This window comes from Felis catus, chromosome A3 (genome assembly GCF_018350175.1).
Source record: "Felis catus isolate Fca126 chromosome A3, F.catus_Fca126_mat1.0, whole genome shotgun sequence".
Classification (NCBI taxonomy): Eukaryota; Metazoa; Chordata; class Mammalia; order Carnivora; family Felidae; genus Felis; species Felis catus.
Genome location: NC_058370.1, coordinates 114319147 through 114340392, shown reverse-complemented (window position 1 = coordinate 114340392; position 21246 = coordinate 114319147). Strand labels below are relative to the sequence as shown.

At 38.7% G+C, this 21246-nt stretch overlaps 1 protein-coding gene across 4 annotated transcripts in view; it reads left to right on the top strand.

Moving 5' to 3' along the window:
* Window positions 1-4382: 4382 nt before the first annotated feature.
* SPAST (spastin) overlaps window positions 4383-21246 on the top strand; it is a 51761-nt gene continuing 34897 nt past the window's right edge. For 2 of the 4 annotated variants that reach the window (XM_045054713.1, XM_011281135.4), the window contains exons 1-2: window positions 4383-4981; window positions 20679-20762. In XM_045054713.1, the coding sequence (XP_044910648.1) occupies window positions 4567-4981; window positions 20679-20762 (499 nt within the window). In that variant the 5' untranslated portion in view covers window positions 4383-4566. Of the gene's footprint in view, window positions 4982-20675; window positions 20763-21246 lie in introns of all 4 variants that reach the window. The other 2 variants (XM_019827706.3, XM_011281134.4) reach the window with 1 other exon arrangement.

Genomic DNA, 21246 nt, shown 5'->3' with positions numbered 1-21246 from the left:
CCGAGCTGTCAGCACAGAGCCCGACGCGGAGCTTGAACTCACGGACCGTGAGATCATGACCTGAGCCGAAGTCGGCCGCTCAACCGACTGAGCCACTCAGGCGCCCCTGGGTTCCTTATTTTTAAAGATGTAGACAGCAATGCTTAACTCAAATAGTGATGGTTGAATGAGACAGTATAAGGTAACCTACTTAGCCCAGAATATGGAGTCAATAAATATTAGCAGTAGTACTAGTCATCATCTTATTGTTCCTGTTACCCTAAAATTGTGTTAATTTACCTCACGATTAAAACTAAGAAGGTTTTTGTGATTCAGCAAAATGGTTGGGAAATGCTTTCTTAGATGAGTAATCCATCTACAGTTTAAGCTGAAATTTTAACTTGAGATAAAAGGAAATTTTACACATAATCACTAGGGTAGATTATTTGCAAAGATGGCCACAGTAATTCCATATAGAAATTCCCCCTTAGCAGTGTGAATTTGTCACTCCTCCATCAAGTGTAGAATTTATTCTCCCATTTCTGGCTTTGGAGTTGGACTTGCAATTTGCTTTGATGACAGAATGCAGCAGAAATGACAATGTGCAGCTGTGGGGTTTAGGCTTTAAGAGAACTTGCACTTCCACTCATACTCTCTGTAAAAAAATTTTTTTTAAATTTTTTAAACATTTATTTATTTTCAAGAGAGAAAGAGAGCACACGCAGGGGAGGGGCAGAGAGAGAGGGAGACACAGAATCCGAAGCAGGCTCTAGGCCTGAGCTGTCAACACAGAGCCCGATGCTGCTGGGCACTAACCCACAAGCCGTGGGATCACGACCTGAGCTTAGGACACTTAACCGACTGAGTCACCAGGTGCCCCTCCACACATGCTCTCTTGAAGTCAGATGCTATGTAAAGAAGTCTGGAATATACTGCTGGAGACACATACCCAAGCCAACAGCTACCACTGCCATTTGGGCACATGAGTGAGGATAGTTAGGCCACCCAGGCTCAATCAAGCCATCAGATGACTAACATCTACATGAATGACCTCAGGCAAGGCAAGGCCAAAAGAAGAATTGCCTGCTAAACTCAGCCCAAATTGCTCATCCACAAAATCATGAGTAAATAAATGGCTGTAATCTTAAACCAGTAAATTTTTGGAGTGGTTTATTACACAGCAACAGATATTTACAACAATTACCTGTTTGAGTTGTTTTTCGAATTATTGATTTTTTTTAATTTTTAAAAAATGTTTATTGAGACAGAGAGAGTGTGCACAAGCAGGGGAGAGACAGAGAGAGAGCAGAAGACACAGAATTGGAAGCAGGCTCCAGGCTCCAAGCTGTCAGTGCAGAGCCTGATGTGGGGCTCAAACCCACGAACCGTGAGATCATGACCTGAGCTGAAGTCTGACTGAGCCACGCAGGTGCCCCTCAAATTGTTGGTATTTATTAAGTGAGTACTATAAGCAAGGCATCAGGCTAGGTGCAGAAAGTAAGCCAAAATGGGTAAGGTTTGGCCACTGCCTTGAAATAAGTTTATCATCTATACCAGGAGGTGACAAAGCATTTAAATAACTGTCACACAAGGCAGTATATTAGAAGAGTCATAGAGTAACACAACCAAATTGTCATAGAATTAAAAAATAGAATCATTTCTGCTGCAGGTGATAAGGGAAGGATTTATTGAAAAGATAACATTACAGGGGTGCCTGGGTGGCGCAGTCGTTTTGACTCTTGGTTTCAGCTCAGGTCATGATCTCATGGTTTGTGGGATCAAGTCCCAAGTGGGGCTCTGTGCTGATAGCATGGAACCTGCTTGGGACTCAGTCTCTCCCTCTCTCTCTCTGCCCCTCCCTCCTCAAAATAAATAAATATTTAAGAAAAGAAGATAACATTATGGTTAAGCCATGAGAGATTTTGACAGTGGAAGTAGGAGGAGAAGCAATTCTAAGGGAAAGAAAAATGACACAAGGATAACTGTGGTCCTAGGAAAGAGTAATGAATGTTTGGAAACTTGCTAGTAATTCATTTTAGGGGATTATAGTATATGTGTAGATGTGAGAGAACCATTCTTCATTCAACAACTTATCAAGCAGCAACTTCATTCCAGGCACTAATCTGCTATTATGTAATAGATGTGAAAGCTGAGTCACTCACTAGTCCAAGATCATAGAAAGTGGTGGAGCAGGGATTTAAATGCAACCAATCTGACTCCAGATCCACTCTACTGTATGCCATGTCTTGGCAAGTTAAAAAGTTGTTTAAGGAAAAACAAAAACAAAACTGGCACCATCAACAGTTGAATGGTAAAATAAATTGTTGTAAATTCATATAGTGGAAAACCACATACTAGTGAAAATAAATGTACTATACCTATACAAATCAACAAGGAGTTATCACAAACACTTAACTATTGAGCAGAAAACTGCTAATTAAGAATACATGCGGTATGGTTGCATTTGTATAAGGTCAAAACCAGGCAAAACTATTCAATATATGGTATAGAAATACATACAGACATTGCAAAACTAAAATGAAAGGCAAAGGAACAATGAGTACAAAATTTTGGACAGCAGCTTCCTCGAAAGGGGGAGATTGAGATTAGGGAGGGGCTCACAAAGTGCTTCAAGGAACAGGTCACATTAGTTTTTCTTAAACTGGATGCTGTTTGTTTCATTATTTTTCTTTGTACATATAAGTTACACATATCTTCTTTGCATGATATATGTATAAATATAAGGGATTTCACATTACAACAAAAGCACTACGGTGTTCAAAAGAGAAAAGTCAGGAATGGAAATTAATCAAATATGAAGGAAAGGACATTTCAGAATGAGGAATTGGCAGAAGCACAGAGGCAGGCAAAGGGGTGGGGAGCAGTTGGAGCGAAACAGGGGGTAAGTCATTTTTGCAATAACCTATGTTTGTAGGGAGGTAGTGGTGGGGAAAAATTAGACAAAATTTTGGCCAGAATATGGAGATTCTTGGAAGCTGGCATGAAGCATTTATAAACCTCACTCTGTCAACAATGAGGACTTTATCAGTTAGGATTCCTTAATTTTAGGCAACAAGAAACAACTATGGCTAACCCAAGTAACAAGAAAAAGAGAGGAAACAAAAGAGAAATAGATGGAGAAAGGGAGAGAGAGAAACAGAGAAATAGAGATACAGGCTGAATAGTTTATTGGATAGGTTACACTATCAAGTGACCAGTCCAGGAGACTGGCAGCTCTGGGGATCTCAATGAGATGAACTGATAGACTAGCTCTTTAGAGCAACTCAGTTCCTACTATCTTTTATTCCAGTGTGTCCATCCAAGATTCCAGTTTCTAGGAGAGTATATTAACCTCATGTTTCCACTTCTGTGATCTGGGAGGTTGGGTTCAGTGCTTGCAGCTCATTGGAATACAGGCAGCAGAAGTGGGCAGGTAGTTCCCCAAAGGAAGGGACATCCAGTAGATTTAAAAAAAAAAAAAAGGCCCAGTCTGGACTCTTTAGTAAGCTGTGGGGTGATTACTGTGCAAAACCTAGGAATGTCCCTATTCAAACGAATTAATTCTTCAAAATAGACATCTAAACACATACTAATTAAACCTCTAGAATCGTTCACTTCATTCCAGTGAGCTAACATTTTTGTTTTCGGTGACCTTGAGTTTATACGTCTCTACAATTGCTTCTTTCTCAGATAATAATTCCCAGATTGGTACCCTTACTTTTTTTTTTTCTTTTTAATACAAAATAGGATCATACCACACCGATCGGTAATTTCCTATTTTCACTTAACAATATATCCTGGACACCTTCCTTTATCAGTACATATAGGTCCACCTCATTCTTTTTAAATGGTCCACGGAATTACATATAGGTATTCCAAAATTCATTTAATCATTTTCCTATAGATGGACACTGAGAGTGTTTTCATGGTACCCATTACTTTTGAGATGGAACACAGGTGAACCATCCCTTGCGGAAGACTGGCAGAAAATGCTGAAAGAAATATAAGAAAACGATGACAGTGCGAGATAGGAGCCCTGCGAACTAGCAGAACGACCCCAAGCCGCAGCTGTACCCGCTGCGTTGAGGAGTTGATGACCAAGGTTCCCTGCTAAGCAGTTGCCGGGGACAGCGTTGTCAGTAGAGCGACCAGTCCCTGAGGACAACGTAGCCGAACTGTACCTTGGGAACAGTAGTCCCGCTGGGAAGGGCCCAAAGGGCGGGAACTGCACACGCGCAGTAGGAGCTCGGGTCAACAAAGACGGCGGCGTGCGCGCGCGCGCCGGAGAAAGACATGGGTGTGCGTGCGCGTGCGCGGTCACCGCTCGGAGCTACCAGGAGGCTGAGAGGACACCGAGAGGGAGGGGCAGGAGCTACCGACCGCTGGAGGAGGAAAGGGGTTGTGCTCTTGGCCGAGCGCGGAGAAAGGGGCGGAGCCTGCGAGCAGCGCGTGGAGGTGCCGAGCTCCTGGGACCGGCGGGCGCGCGGGCGTCTGTGGCCCTCGCCGTCCCAGTGGCCGCCGCCGTCGCTTGGTCGCCGTCGGTCTGCGGGAGGCGGGTTATGGCGGCGGCGGCAGTGGGAGCTGTGAATGAATTCTCCGGGTGGACGAGGGAAGAAGAAAGGCTCCGGCGGCGGCAGCAGCCCGGTGCCTCCCAGGCCTCCGCCCCCCTGCCTGACCCCCGCCCGTCCCGCCCCCAGGCCGGCCCCCCCGCCCGAGTCGCAGCATAAGCGGAACCTGTACTACTTCTCCTACCCGCTGTTCATAGGCTTCGCGCTGCTGCGGTTCGTCGCCTTCCACCTGGGGCTCCTCTTCGTGTGGCTCTGCCAGCGCTTCTCCCGCGCCCTCATGGCTGCCAAGAGGAGCTCCCGGGCCGCGCCGGCGCCGGCCTCGGCCTCGCCCCCGGCACCAGTGCCGGGCGGGGAGGCCGAGCGCGTCCGAGCCTTCCACAAACAGGCCTTCGAGTACATCTCCGTTGCCCTGCGCATCGATGAGGACGAGAAAGGTAACTAGGGGGCTGAGGGGAGGGGGGAGGCGGCGCCAGGAAGAAAGCGGTGGGGTTGCCGAGGGATGGCAACACCTGCGTCCCTTTGCTCTGGGAGTGGGCAGTGCACCCTCGGAATTGATCCACCCCACCAGACGGCTTCACCGCGGTCAGACCCTCGTCCTGTTCTCAGTTAAACCTCCCCCCATTCAGCCACCCTAGCTGTCGACTTTGTTTCAGACACCAGCCTTCCCCTTCACTTCGACATGACCCAAGTCCCTGAGACAGCCGGACGTGCTAGTGACAGTGACAGTTGTCCTAGAGTGACCACACGGATCCTTTCTAGCACTGTAAACAGTGTGTGGCTTCCTCTGAGCCAGGTTTCCAAAAGGTTTTGGTGTCGGAGAAGCTGTGCCTTGTTAGAAGCTTTTAATGAAAGCAAGGTACTGTAGTGTCAGAAAAAAAAAGAACAAATGGTGACTTAATTTTGAAAGGAACAGCTGCATCGGATTATAGCTAAATTGGCATTTTGTTTGAAGTTACAGGACAGGCATTTTATCACTAGAATGACTCCCAAGTGCTTTTCTATCAAGTTCTAGTTTAACGTGAAATTTGTGTCTTGTTTGATTTTATGTAAATCAGTATAACAAGGTTGCCTCTAAGTTTCTAAATTGAAATGTTAAATAAATGACCAGGAAAAACTTACATAGCTCGTTTTATAATAAAACTTGAAGCAAAGATGTATATCTTTTTTTTATCTCCCTCTTTCCCACTTTGAATGAAAGCAAAATCTATATCCTTTAGATTTTTTAAAACGTTTTTAAGTGGTTCTGTGCACCAAGCACTGTACTATTAGGTTTGTGTGTATTACCTATTTAATCCTCACAATTACCCTGTGAGTTAAAAGTACTGTTAGTATCAGCATTTTACAGATGAACAAACTGAGTCCCAAAGGATTAAAGCATTTCAAACCTATGCTGATTGCTAATGAAAAAAAATTTTTTATGGAAGAAGAGAGCTGAAGTTAGAAGACGTCTTAAAACATTTTGAAAATCCCTCCTTTCATCTCTCCCTCTGGTATGCTGAGATCTTCTTTTTCCTGTAACTACCAAAGAACATTTTTCTATCCCACCTCAATTAGGTGTTCACTTACATTGTCAGAAAGGAAAAAAAAAAAAACAATCTGCTGTTCATTTGCAATATTTCACCACTGTCAACTGCAGAAACTGTTCTAGAATTTCAGTTTTGTTGAAACCTATTTCCTTTGGATTTAAGGAAAGGGACAGGCATTCATGGTTTTTGATTGTTAGGACAGTGGAGGTTAAGAGAGTTCTAGGAAAGGACACCTCGCTGGCTCAGTCAGTGGAACACACAGCTCTTGATCTCAGGGTTCTGAGTTTGAGCCCCCCGTTGGGTGTAGAGATTGCTTTAAAAAAAATCTTTATTTAAAAAAAAAAGAGTTATAGGAAGGAGTTCTGTTTAAGAACAAAAATACCATGTGTTTGTGGAAGGAAGTTTTTTGTTAACTGCTTTATGCTGTACCACCACTTAGGAACATCCAAGGATCCTTGGTGAGGATGAAGAGTACCATCGTCTCTTCCTAGAGAAGCACTGTTTTATTGCACTATCTGGTTACAGTAGGGTCTTCAGAAGTTTACCAGTCTAGGTCAAAAGATGGTTTAGAATAGAGGGAAGATCTTTAAAGGTAGAGTCATTGTAGTATTTAGGAAAAGAATGCCAGAAAATATAAGGATATTTTATTTAACACTGAGTGATGGGAGTTAGGAGGGAGGTAGGATAAGAGGAGAGGGCAAGGAAAACCTAGATATGAGAAAAAAAAAAAAAGATCTGAGGCTGTTAGATTTAAAGAGAAATCAGTTTCATGTGAGGGATAAGTGACAGAAGTAGAATTTAGACTTTGTGTTTCATACTTATAATTTATCTTAGAGTATCACATGTATGCCTGCATCTATTATAGTTAAATCCTCCTAAAATATTTTTTTAAGTATAAATATTTCAGCAATCCATGGACCACATCACCCTCATTCTACCAATAATGTTTCTATTCAAAGTTTTTTGCTTTATTTTAGTTTCTAAAAGATGTCGGAATGGGCTTTGGTAACTCTTCAGTTTGAGTTCTGCAACTGATGCCTTATATGCCAAAACTAATTCAAACTGAAAGAAATTATTCATTTTCCTTTAAAAATAAGTTAAAGCTAAGTTTATATTGTTGTCATGGTTCCCTTCTATCTCCTATTTTTTCTTTAGAATATTGAAACTTTTTGTACTTGAGCCTTAATCCAGTAGTTGCAAGAGTTCACATTTGAAGGCTATTTATCTCTCAGCTGTCTTTGACAATATAGAAGAATACGAGAATTTCATTCTCCCTCTTTCCCACTGTGTCAAAATACTGTATATATGAACAAATAGAACCCTTTGAGGCTGCTGGGTGGCTCCGTTGGTTAAGTGTCCGACTCTTGATCTTGGCTCAGGTCTTGGTCTTGGGGTCGTGAGTTCAAGCCCCACACTGGGCTCTGTGCTGGGCATGAGGCCTACTTAAAAAAAAAAAAAAAAAAAAGAAAGAAAAAGCAAGAAATGAATTGTCTTTAAATCAGTCATCAAAGTTTTCCTAACTCTGGTAAACCATCAAGGGGCTAGTAATGTGATGCACTGCTATTCCCTTAGCAACTTGACTTAGCTTCTAAATGTGCTGAAAGCCACTTTGTTTCTGCAGGTGAAGTGCACTATTTCAGACTGTAGTGGTGTTAATTAATTGAAACATTTGATGCCTTGAAGTAATAAAGGCCAAATTAAATCTTATTTTAATAAAGTAGTATATACGTGTAGTTTATATAGTGACTGCTTATTTTGTATTTTATTCTTTTGGCATACTCAGCTTTGATACTGAATTTTCATAAATGCCTAAGTTTGTATGAAGCCACACTATTTTAAACAGAGAAGAATAACACAGCAAATTCTGTTTACCTAATGTAAGGATAGTTGAGTTCTATTCATTAAAGCAAGAATTTATTGGATACTAATTCATTTGCATAGCTCTGCATTCTCGATGCTACTTAAGAAAAACTCACTTCCTCTCCAGTGAGATAAGACAGCATTTGCTATGTGATTAATAAAAGATGTGTGTGTTTTCATGCATTTTATATATCTCTCATTTTTGTCAAGGAGTTAAATAATTTGTGGATATATTTTTAATTGTTGAACATCTTTGGAAAACTGATAACCTTTTCTATTCATCATGTGTATGGAGAAACTGAAATTTAAAGAGTGAACTCACATTAGCAGAACCAGGAACAGAGTTTAGGTGAACTTAAGAATATTGTACTTTCTGCTTTATACTAGGCAGGTTCTCTATTTTGTAATGCTTGCACTAGACCCTTTGGAATACTTGGGGGAAAGGAGGAGGTTGTCATAGTGGGTCTTTGGATTAACCGGAACATGACCGAACATGTTTGGCATGACTCCTGCAAGTAGTGGTGCAGGTTTTGTAGGTGTGGTTTGATTACCTGGAGTATGTAGAACTTGACAGTAAGGGCCCAGTACGTTGTATGAAAGAGAGAGAGTTGGTTTCTCAGGATATTGTAGCGCTGAAGAACCTGGCATCAAGGACACAAATTGTCTAATAGAATCTTTTTATATTTATTCCCAGTTTATATTTAAAGCAGAATTTTGAAAAATTGTCGTATAATTGTGTAATTCCCTATAATTCATCCTTACACTGTTTAAAACACGCACAAAATACTTGCCTATCTATATTTTCAGAAGGTAAAGATAGAGAATAGAGAAAATAAATGTCAGATTTGGTATGCTTTCTTTTACCCTTAAAACCTGCTAGTCACCATGTTGAAAAGACTGATTTCAGACAATTTTCTTGGGCCTGATGATTATGCTCTGAAGTTTCTATGATTAGAACAAGGAAATAATTATTCTGATGGATGGACATTCACATAATATCACCCTTTTCCAAAAGAATAACATCATCTTTTATTAAATACACAATAAACATTTCACATTTCTCTTCAAGACTAGTTAGTGGCATTTGCACTAAAAAGACAAAAAGGCAGCCACTGTTAGGAACTGTATCCCTTGCTGTGTTTTTAGATCTTTTTTATTGCAGTTTATATTTTTCCTAATGTAGAATGTAGTTAAACCCTACAAAACTCACCTGGTAACTAGATTCCTAAGAATCTATCCAGATGAGTCATGTAGATGATAGTCGAGGAATAGTCAGTAAATGGATATTAAATTATTAAATTATTAAAATTATTAAATTATTGACAAAGGATCTTCTCTAACCTTTCCTACCTCTTTTTTCTACTATCATATTCCCCGTGCTCCATCCAATCCAGTAGTTGGCCTTTTGACTTCTAGCAAAGTATGGATTCTCTATTTTTCTAATGGTTTCCTCTTTTTTTGACTTACAATTCTCCTTGACCTATATAATACCCGTGAAATTATTAATGTGCTAATGTAGCCTATTTTTACTCTTCGTGGATTAACTGCTCACGCTAGATATCCTATAGAATAAAACTTTGAGCAGACTCACATGTCAGCAGTTGTTCTTTCTGGTCAATGAAGAAAGAAAAATAGCAAAATCTATGATTATCTTGGAGACTTGTTTTACAGCTAACTAGGTAGAGCATAGACATTCTAAACTTATTCATGTATCTTTCCAGCTCTTCTACAGATACTTTATGCTACAATAGAGACGAAGAGAAGTAACTGTTGTTAAGTGGGTTTTGTCAATGTCTTTCAGTCAACCATCGCTAGGAACACACTCCTGTAATTGAACAGGTGCGATTTATCATTGAAGCAGGGAGAACGTGCGCTGTGGAAACCATGGCATCCTAGGGAAAGGGTGTTGGAAATAACTTACTCTAGGATTTGGGCTTGTATTGGGTGATTTTGAGGAGGATTTAAGGAAGTAGAGTTTTACTCTGTATTGGATGATATGAGGAGGTGGAGATATTCTATGATTAAGTGTGATTAAATGTGATTTAGGAAGAGGGAAGAATAGAATAAGGCTAAAGCTGTTACTGGTTGAGAAGCACTCATTAGGCTGAAAAGGGGGGTGTTTGGTATTTCATGGCTTGGACAGTGTTCATGTTTTGTCTGTGTCTTGTGTTTGTCTTGATCCATCACCATCATAGAGTAGCCTTATCTGATGCTAATGTTGTATGAAATTGTTTATGTTCAAAAGAACACCAGACCTAGGTGTAATGCCAGATCAACTCTTAGTTACACCAGACCCTAGCTGATACTGATTAGTACTAGGCCAGCTCCTGGGTGTTAGGGACTGCTTTCCTCTTCCTTAGCTTTGAGGGTCTAATTTTATCCTTTTTTTATTTTAAATTTTTTTTTCAACGTTTATTTATTTTTGGGACAGAGAGACAGAGCATGAACGGGGGAGGGGCAGAGAGAGAGGGAGACACAGAGTCGGAAACAGGCTCCAGGCTCTGAGCCATCAGCCCAGAGCCCGACGCGGGGCTCGAACTCACGGACCGCGAGATCGTGACCTGGCTGAAGTCGGACGCTTAACCGACTGCGCCACCCAGGCGCCCCATATCCTTTTTTTAATTGCAGCGCCTAATATCCAAAATGGCATTTGAATTCTGACTATTTAAGATCTTGGGCAAGTTACTTACTATACTGAGACCATGTTTGGAAAATACTTAGTGCTTGCACCTAGTAGGTCCTCAGAAAATGGAACTACTGTTTTTAATTTCAACAATCCTCTTAAATTATAACTCCTAGAGGTTATGTTAGAACATTGTTTTAAACCTTCAATACCTAGTTTCTGTTACCATTTTTAGGACATAAGTGCAGTGTAAATTACATTTGGGAAAGAAAGAGAATTATCTAAAGAGTGATATAAAAATCTTTTTGCTAATTGTGATCTTTAGTTCAGAAAAAAAGTTGGAAGTCTCTGCCTAAGCTCACTTAGTGTCTTAGCTTCTTATTATAAAAGATAAAATTAACGTTTTTGTACTTTCTTTAAAATTTTGGTAAAGTTTATTTTGAGAGAGAGTGAGAGCATGCGCACATGCACGTGAGCAGAGACGGGGCAGAGAGAGAGGGAGAGAGAGACAATCCCAAGCATGCAATCAGGCTCCACACTGTTAGTGTAGAGCCCAATTCAGGGCTCAAACTCATGAACCATGAGAACATGGACCTGAGCTGAAGTCAAGAGTCAGACACTGAACAGACTGAGCCACCCCGGCACCCCAATCTTTCTGTATTCATATATGAATGTAATGCAAGCTTTTTGTGGAGAATTTGGAAAATAGAGAAAATGCACCGAAAAAAATTAAACTTACCCACTACCCATAGTAAATACAAAAGACTTTTAAAAAGATAAATTAATTGGCATTCTTAAGGTTTAAAGAAAATGTCCAAAACCGAAATGATTTCTTTACAAGGGATTCAAAACTTTTTAATTCAAAACATGGGAATTAAATGGGAAAATAAGTTAAAAAATATTTTTTTAATGTTTATTTTATTTTTGAGAGAGAGAAAGACAGAACATGAGTCAGGGAGGGACAGAAAGATAGGGGGACACAAAGTCTGAAGGAGGCTCCAGGTTCTGAGTTGTCAGCACAGAACCCGATCAGGGGCTCAAACCCACAAACAATGAGATCATGACCTGAGCCGAAGTTGGACCCTCAACCGACTGAGCTACCCAGGTGCCCTGGAAAATAAGTTTTTACTTTAGAAATAAACCTTGAAGTTAGAAAGTGAATGCAAGTGTGACTTTCTTGCTGAATTAAAACACAGTAGAAAGTGTCCTTTTCAGGGGCGCCTGGGTGGCTCAGTTGGTTGAGCGTCCAGCTTCAACTCAGGTCATGATCTTGTGGTTCACGAGTTTGAGCCCCACATTGGGCTCTGTGCTGACAGCTTAGAGCCTGGAGCCCGATTCGAATTCTGTGTCTCCCTCTCTCTCCACTCCTCCCCTACTCGTGCGTATGCACGTGCTCTCTCTCTTTCAAAAAATGAATAGACATTAAAAAAATTTTTTTTTAATTAAGTGTCCTTTCCAGTGATAGTGACCTATGAGAGAATTAATCTGGGGGCTATTTGCTGATGCTTCATGGTCCCTGTGGTTTCTTAGTATTTAGCACACAATAAAATCTATTGTAGGATTTTTAAAGATACTTGTTACTCTGTCAATTGTGACACTTGCAAGTTGCTAGCAGAAAATTGTGTAGGAAAATGAATATATTTGTTCCCTGGAATTTTTTGTAGGCGTATACTAAGGACTAAATAAGTAAAAGCAGTGGCTTTATATAACTTAAATGAGGAAAACTCAAGAACGTACAACTGTGCATGCATTTCAGAAGTAGAAGGATTTAAATTAGTCAACCAACAAATGTACTAAGTGTAATAAAAATAGTAAAAGTAATGTTTACATGCTTCTTTATTATTTAAAGTATTGTCTGTCACATATCCTATTTCATTTGATTTTTGACATAACTCGGTTAGGTAAAAAAAATGTCGTCTTGCTTTTAGGTCAGGAGACTAAAGCTCAGAGAGATTGACTGACTTTCGCAAAGTCATACAGCTATTAAATGATGACCAATGGGGTGCCTGAGTGGCTCAGTCAGTTGAGCGTCCGACTTCGGCTCAGGTCATGATCTCACGGCTCGTGAGTTCGAGCCCCGCGTCGGGCTCTATGCTGACAGCTCAGAGTATGGAGCCTGCTTTGGATCCTGTGTCTCCCTCTCTCTCTACCCCTTCCCCATTCATGCTGTCTCTCTTTCTCTCAAAAATAAATAAACATGTAAAAAAAATTTTTTAAATGATGAGCGAGGACTTATGTCCCCATCTTCTTACTTACTACAAACACATATCCTCTCTCTCTACCTCAAACTACTCTTGTTTTGACCCTCCCTCTGGCAGTGTGGGTACTACTACTATATGAATGAAAAAGATGAAGTAGATAATTCATAACTTAGTCCACTATATTTACCTCTATTTATTTATACTTTTTAAATTAAAATTGTTTGAGAGAGCGAGCGCAAGTGGGGAAGAGTCAGAATCCCAAGGATGCTCCATGCCATAATGCAGAGCCCAGCATGGGGCTTGATCTCACAGATCATGAGATTGTGACCTGAGCAGAAATCAAGAGTCAGCCCCTTAACTGATTGAGCCACCCAGGTACCCCTAGACTTACCTCAAATTTAAAGAAGGATGTTGTTAGTATTTCTGTTGCTTGTACAGTAGCACATACTCAAAAATTAAAATAATGAACAAATATAGGGAGTGAAAATCCTCTGTAATCTTAGCCTTGGGAAGATGATTGCTAATAAGTTATCTGATTTTGTTTACTTATATAAATGTTAAGTATTCATTAGAGGAAACAAATGTTACAATAAACTGATCTGTACCTTTTCAATGTATTGGGACTCTCTTTGCATATCAATATATCTGATCTTCTGTTCTTTAGTTTTTAAGTAAACTTTGATTAACTTACATATAAAGTGCACAATTACTTTATTGCTTAATGAATTTTCAAAGTGAACATAGCAGTCTGAAACCCCACCAGGTTAAGAAATAGAATATTACTGGTGCACCTGGGCAGCTCAGTCAGTTGAGTGTCTGACTTCAGTGCAGGTCATGATCTCGTGATTCATGGGTTCAAGCCCCATGTGGGGCTCTGTGCTGACAGCTCAGAACCTGGAGCCTGCTTCGGATTCTGTGTCTTCTCTCTCTCTCTCTCTCTCTCTCTCTCTCTCTCTCTCTCTCTCTCTCTCTGCCCCTCTTCCACTTGCTCTCTCTCTTTTGCTCAAAAATAAATAAAAACATTAAAAAAAATAGAATATTACTTCAAAAAGCCTGCCTTTGTCATGCTTTCTTCCATCTTCCACGTGCTCCTTTTCCCCATCTTTTGTGAAGGTATCTACAAATCCTAACTCTAACACTATAGATCAGTTTTTCCTCATCTTGAGCTTTACAATGAAATCAATAAATGCTTGTCAATTCTGTGATGTTGCACATGGCAGCAGTTTTGTTCATTTTCATTGCTGTATACCAAGGGATAGCAAATTGCTTATAATGGGCCATTTAGTAATTTTTTTTAAGTTTATTCATTTTGAGAGAATGTGCATGGGCAGGGGGTGGGGTGGGGGGAGAGGCAGAGAGAGAGGGTGAGAGAGAATCCTAAGCAAGCTCTGTGCTAATGCTGGGCTCAATCTAATGAACCATGAGATCATGACCTGAGCTGAAATCAGGAGTCAGACACTTAACCAACTGAGGCACCCAGGCGCCCCAGTAATTTTTTCATTGTGGTAAAGCATAGATAACATAAAATTTGCTGTTTTAATCATTTTAAGTGTACAATTCAGTGGCATTTAATACATTCCCAGTGTTGTGCAACCATCACTACTATCCATTTCTAGAACTTTTTATCAATCCAGACAGAAACTCTGTACCTATTAAATAATAACTCTCCACCTATATTCCCTTGTACATTCTCCCCTTTCCTCCGTCCCTGGTAATTTCTGTCCTACTTTCTGTTTGTATGAATTTGCCTATTCCAGGTACCTTATGTAAATGGAATCATACGGTATTTTTTGTGTGTCTGACTTGCCTTACTTAACATAATGTTTTCAGGGTTCATTAGCCATGTTGTATGTATCAGATTTCATTCCTTTTTTTAAATTAATTTATTTATTTTAGAGAGCAAGAGCAAGCAGGGCAGGGGCAGAGAGAGTGAGAGCGAGAGCACGAGAGAGAGAGAGAGAGAGAGAGAGAGAGAGAGAGAGAGAGAGAGAGAATCCCAAGCAGGCTCCCCATTGCCAGTGCAGAACCCGAAGTGGGGCTCAAACCCACGAACCATTACATCATGACATGAGCCGAAATCAAGAGTTGGACTCTTAACCGACTGAGACACCCAGGCGTCCCAGATTTCATTCCTTTTAAAGGCTGCCTAATATTCCATTACATATATATATATATATATATATATATATATATACACACACACACACACATAGGTATACACACATATATATATGTATATATACACACACCACATTTTGTTTAACTATTTGTCTTTTGATGGACATTTGGGTTGTTTCCATCTATTGTGAATAATGCTACTATGGACATGAATATACAGGTATCTGTTTGCTTCCCTGCTTTCGGTATTTTTGAGTATCTGCATAGGAGTAGAATTGCTGGATCGTATGGTAATTCTGTGTTTAATTTTTTGAAGGACTTTTCCACATCAGTTGTACCATTTGTATGTTGCTACTACCAGTGGGCAAGGGTTTCTAATTTCTCCACATTGGTTAGTTTCAGGGTTTTTTAAATAATAGTCTTCCTAATGGATGTGAAACAATGCCTCATCATGGTTTTGATTTGCATTCCCTAATTTCTTATGTTGAGCATTTTTTCATTTGCTTATTGGTTATTTCTATATCTACTTTGAAAATGTCTTTTTATGTCCTTTGTCAGTTTTTATGTTGGGTTTGATTTTTTGTTGAATTGAGTAAATATTTAGTAAATATTTTAAGTTGTCACAGCTACTCAAAATTCTCATATAGTAGGTGTGATCCAGTAAAGTTTTATGTACTAAAACAGGTAGTTGACAATATTTGACCTTTGGGTCGCTGCCATAGATTATGTAGTTTGCTTGTAGTTAAAATTATTAGCTAATAATTTCAACTACAACAGTGAATGTAAATTTCTGCCGCCCCACTCTTCTCTTGACTTGGTCCAGTTTGGTTGGTTGAGTTTGAGTATTACTTGGGTTTATAGAGTTAAGAACAATGTATAAAGGAAACTAAGAACTGTATTGAAGGCCTTTTCTGTGCTAGAGACCATTGGAAGCTTTGGTTTTTCTGCCACAGTTTAGTCAAAAGGGTGGTCAGTGGATGGTAAGGGCTGTAGTTTCCCTTAGTTTCAGGGTAAAGGTAGTGAAGTGATTTAAGTATGGTTTCTAGCCATTGTGCAGGCTGGTCTAGTTCTTAACTCTTCAGTAATGCAGGGTCCCAACCAAAATCTTGGAAGCTTTGCCACTATTTTTTCTGGACATGTCCTGGAATTTGCATTTTGTCAATTTAGTTCTATGAGTCTGCTGAAAGCTCTGCTTAGTTTCTTGGCCACTTTTGCTTTCAGAATTGGCAGTTGCTTCAGGTAGAAAAGTGCTCCAAATGCTAGACCCACCTCTGTTGGCTTTTTTCCTTTCTATATTTTAGTAATTTTTGTAATTTTAGTAATTCATCCTAATGAATATGAAATGGTACCTTTACAAATTTTGGTACTTTTCACTGTTTTGAAAACTCTTTGATCCCTTTAAACAGATGTTTTAAAAATATTTTTCTAATTTTTGTATTTTAATCTTGTAATGAAGATTATAGTTCAGGTGTAATATTCTAAGCCACAATGAATATACTTCTACATAAATGTTGAGAGTATTGCACTTTTTTTTTTTTAATTTTTTTTTTTCTCAACGTTTTTATTTATTTTTGGGACAGAGAGAGACAGAGCATGAACGGGGGAGGGGCAGAGAGAGAGGGAGACACAGAATCGGAAACAGGCTCCAGGCTCTGAGCCATCAGCCCAGAGCCTGACGCGGGGCTCGAACTCACGGACCGCGAGATCGTGACCTGGCTGAAGTCGGACGCTTAACCGACTGCGCCACCCAGGCGCCCCGAGAGTATTGCACTTTTTAAGAGTCAGATTTATTGAGGTATAATTTACATACAGTAAAATTGAACCCTTTTAAGAGTGTGTAGTTAAGTGAGTATTTACAAAGAGTTGGGTAACCATAACAACAACATATACTGAATGTTTTATCATTCCAAAAGCTACTTTGTGCCCCTTTGTAATCAGTCCCCTTGCCTTTCGATTAGCCCCTGGTAGTCACAGATCTGATCTGTCCCTATAGTTTTGTCTTCACTGAGTGTCATTTAAATGGATTCATACAGTCTGTAGCCTTTTGTGTCTAGCTTCTTTCGTTTAGCATGTTTTTGAGATTCATCCACATTCCTACATTTACCAGTAGTTTGTTCCTTTTTACTGCTGGATAATATTCTACATATGGATGTACCACATTTTGTTAATCCATTCACTAAATGATGGACATCTAGATTGTTCCCAGTTTTTAGCTCTTATGAATAAAGCTGTTGTTATAAGCATTCATGTACTGGTCTTTAATGTTTTCATTTCATTTTTTTGGGTAAATACAAAGAAGAAGGGATTGCTGGGTCATGTGGTAAACATGTGTATGTTAATATCATAAGCTATCAGACTTTCTCCCAAAGTGGCTCTACTTTGTATTCACCCTTCCAAGTATATGTGAGGTCCATTTTTATTTTGTCTTATAATTTTAAGAGCTTTAAAAAATTTTGGGGGGGTATAGTCGATGTATTGGAATTGTTTTCCATTCTAAATTGGGTACTTAGTGGGATCTTGTGATTTTAATTTGTAGTTACCTAAAAGCTAATAATGTTGAACATCTTTTCTTGTGCTTCTTTGCGAGTTACGTCTGTCTTTGATAAAGTATACATTATTTGATCTTTTGCCCACTATATTTTAATGAGGATAATTTTTTTTATCATTGTAAGAGTTCTTTATGTATTCTGGTTACATGTCTTTTTTTAGATATAGTGGTTTGCAAATATTTTCTCCCATTCAATTTGGGGCTTGTGTTTTCATTATCTAACTCTGTCTTTTAAGGAGCAGGAGCTTTTAATTTTTTTTTTTTTTTTTTCTTTTAAAGTAGGCTTCGTGCTCCACACAGAGTCTAGCATAGGACTTGAACTCACAACCGTGAGATCAAGGCCTGAGCTGAGATAAAGAGTTGGACGCTTAACTGACTGAGCCACCCTGGTGCCCCAGCTTTTAATTTTAATGCAATCTAGTTTATCAGGTTTTTTTCTCTTAAGGTTTGTGATTTTTATCTTCTAAATCTCTGCCTAAGCCACAATCACAAAGAATTTTGTCTGTTTTCTTCTATCAATTAAGTAGTTTTAGGTTTTACATTTAGGTCTGTGATCCATTTCAAGTTAATTTTTTCTATGTTGTATGAAGGTTTCTTTTTTATATGGAGGGCTGTTATTCTAGTATCATTTTTTGAATAGGCTGTTCTTTCTTCATTGACTTACCTTGTCATCTTTGTCAAAGTCAATCCATGTTATGTGAGTGGGTCTATTTCTGGACTTTCTCTTCTGTTCTACTGACCTATATATCTATCCTTTCTCCAGTAGTCTTGTACTTATAAGTCCTGTAATAATTATTTATGCATTTTCTACTATCATACTGACTTAGAGATTCAATTAATATAGCAAATCAACTACCTCGTATCAAAAAATGTTAGGTAATTGAGTATTGAGCACGTGAATTTATCTGTAATCAGTCATTTCATTTGCAGATAGTAATATACTCAGCCTCCTTAAAACATTTATTTGGATGTTGCCAGTGGTAAGTGTCATACACTGCTATTAGGAGTGGAAATTGGTGCAAGCACTCTCAAAAAGTAGTTTGTTGATTTCTGGTGGATGGAAATGAACTGAACTATGACTCATTAATTCTACCCCTTAAACATACCCTAGAGAAATTGGCACATATACATACAAGGACAGGTACAAGCATGTTTATTGCAGCATTATTTGAAATACTGAGACACTGGAAATAAACTAAATATATTTTAATAGAAAAATAGTCGAATAAATTATAGGATGATAAAGGATACTATATAGAGAGGCACCTGGGTGGCTCAGTCGGTTGAACATCTGACTTCAGCTCAGGTCATGATCTCACAGCTTGTGAGTTTGAGCCCCACTTCGGGTTCTGTGCTGACAGCTCAGAGCCTGGAGCCTGCTTCGGATTCTGTGTCCCTCTCTCACTCTGACCCTCCCCCCGCTTATGCTCTGTCTCTGTCTCTCTCTCTCAAGAATAAATAAACATTAAAAAAAATTTTTTTAAAGAATACTATATAGAAGTCAAAATGAATGAAGTAGATCTCTATATGGCAACATAGAACTCAAAAGCGATGTAAAATTTTTAAATGGTAGAAATAAAATAGGTACAATAGAAAAACATGTACTAGAAAGATACTCACTGAATATATTATAATGGTTTCTAGAAAGGAAAGGAGCTTGGAAATGGGAAGAGGCACAAAAAAAGGAACTTCTTTTGTATCTATTGTAATTTATGAAAAAAAATGTTTAAGCAAATGTGACATTGTTATCATTTCCCACCACTCAGAATGCAAATGCTATTTTACTGTTTTCTATATTTCCCTCCCTTTTTTTCAAATTAAAAAACCAAAAGTACATATAAATAGGTTTTTTTATTAAAAAAATAGGAAGGTCAGCATGCAAATAATTTGAATTGGATGGTAAGAAATTTGAATTGAATTGGTATGTAAGAAGTTATTTTTTTTAAGTTTATTTTGAGAGTGAGTGGGGAGGGGCACAGAGAGAGGGAGAAAGAGAGAATTCCAAGCAGTTCCACGTTGTCAGCATGGAGACCCATGTGGGGCTCGAACTTATGAACGATGAGATCATGACCTTAGCCTAAACCAAGAGTTGGATGCTTAACCGACTGAGCCACCCACCCTTATAACAAATGCTTAATAATTTCTTCATGTGTCATTATTCTGGCCTAGAAGCTGTGTGAAATACTAGTGGCACTACAATTAGTAAGAAATTACTCCATCCCAGGGGCTGAATCTAGTTAGTGATTTATTTGGGGGATGATGGAAGGAGTAGGTGGTACACATTCATAAGGGGACAGCATTACTTAGTTGTGTGTGGTGCTTCTGGTAAGACTACTTCATCTTTGTTAATCAAGGGAGTCATGATATTTTACTGGCTTTGAAATTTCAGATAATATTAAGGAATGACATGGGAACTGTTGTTTGATTAAATGGGGACATAAGTTGGGAAAAAAAGAAAAACTTAGTTCTGATAGATGATTTCCACCTTTACTGTATCTCTGCGCCACTTTTAAGATTCTAAAGACTAAGAAATTAATTTTCAAAAACAATGAGATTTGCATGTGGTTGTTACCACTTTACATACATACACTTTATAGAAATATTCTACATACATATTGATACATATTGATTACACTGAATTTTTAGGTCTTTTTTAGGCTTAACTTGGATCAAGAATTAATGTTGTAAACCAGTCATTTGTTTGAAAGAAAATAGACATTTACTAAATGCCACACTTGTAATCTCATGTATCAGTTCTCATGATGCAATCATTTTTAAAATAAAAGCTAACTCCAAAAAGGAGGCACCCAACAATGAACAAATTACGTCCGATTTGAATACAGTTGGGTTGGTTAAATAGTGCTTTTTTCCCCCATTATTGAAATCAGGTTTATGTTTTCTAACTGTATGTATTTTCAATACCATTATTTAAAATAAATTCTCCCTAATTAAAATTTCTTTCCATAGTACAGCATTTCAGTGGTTACAAGCATCAATACCATGAGATGATAAACAAAGGACTCAACCCTAAAATTTTGAGAAATATTGATGTCTATACCTCCCCTTTGGGAAATGTATACACATTAGGATGCTAAAGGTACCAAGAAGTCATATAGTAATATTCCTCAGGTTTATTTGATCACAGTCCTCTTTTTCATATATCATCTAATAACTGCATGATTTGGGAAATGTTTAGTATATTCTAGTATGTAATGCATCGTATATATACAAATAATTATTTCTGTTTTAAAGCAGGGCAAAAGGAGCAAGCTGTGGAATGGTATAAGAAAGGTATTGAAGAACTAGAAAAAGGAATAGCTGTCATAGTTACAGGACAAGGTAAGATTTTATTTACATTTGTTTGGTAGCCATCCCAAATAATATTCATGTGATTGCCCTGATTTCAGATCCAGCTACTTCCTGAAAGTATTTGACAGATTTTTAAGTGTTATTATTAATGTGTATAGACTTACAGTTAATGCTTTATTACCTGTGTTCAAACTTGGTTACCTATAGCATTCTGACAAAAACCAGGATATTACTTGTGTCCTCCTTGGACCCACTGTTGGAGATGTTTTAGCCTCATTTTTAGCTCTGTTTTGAAACTGGTCCTTCCCTCATTGTCAAGGCAGGAAGCAGTGGTTTAATCAGACTCCCTTTTGTGTTTAAGGGTAATGCTTGACTGCATGTTAGAATATGAGCTGTAAATGTCTTAGTTTGATGTACACTTGGCATTTTAAAACCAAAGCAGTTATTTTTCATCTTTACTTTCCTATCACCTAAAATTAAAAATTATAGTCTAATATTATCTTTATATAGGCAG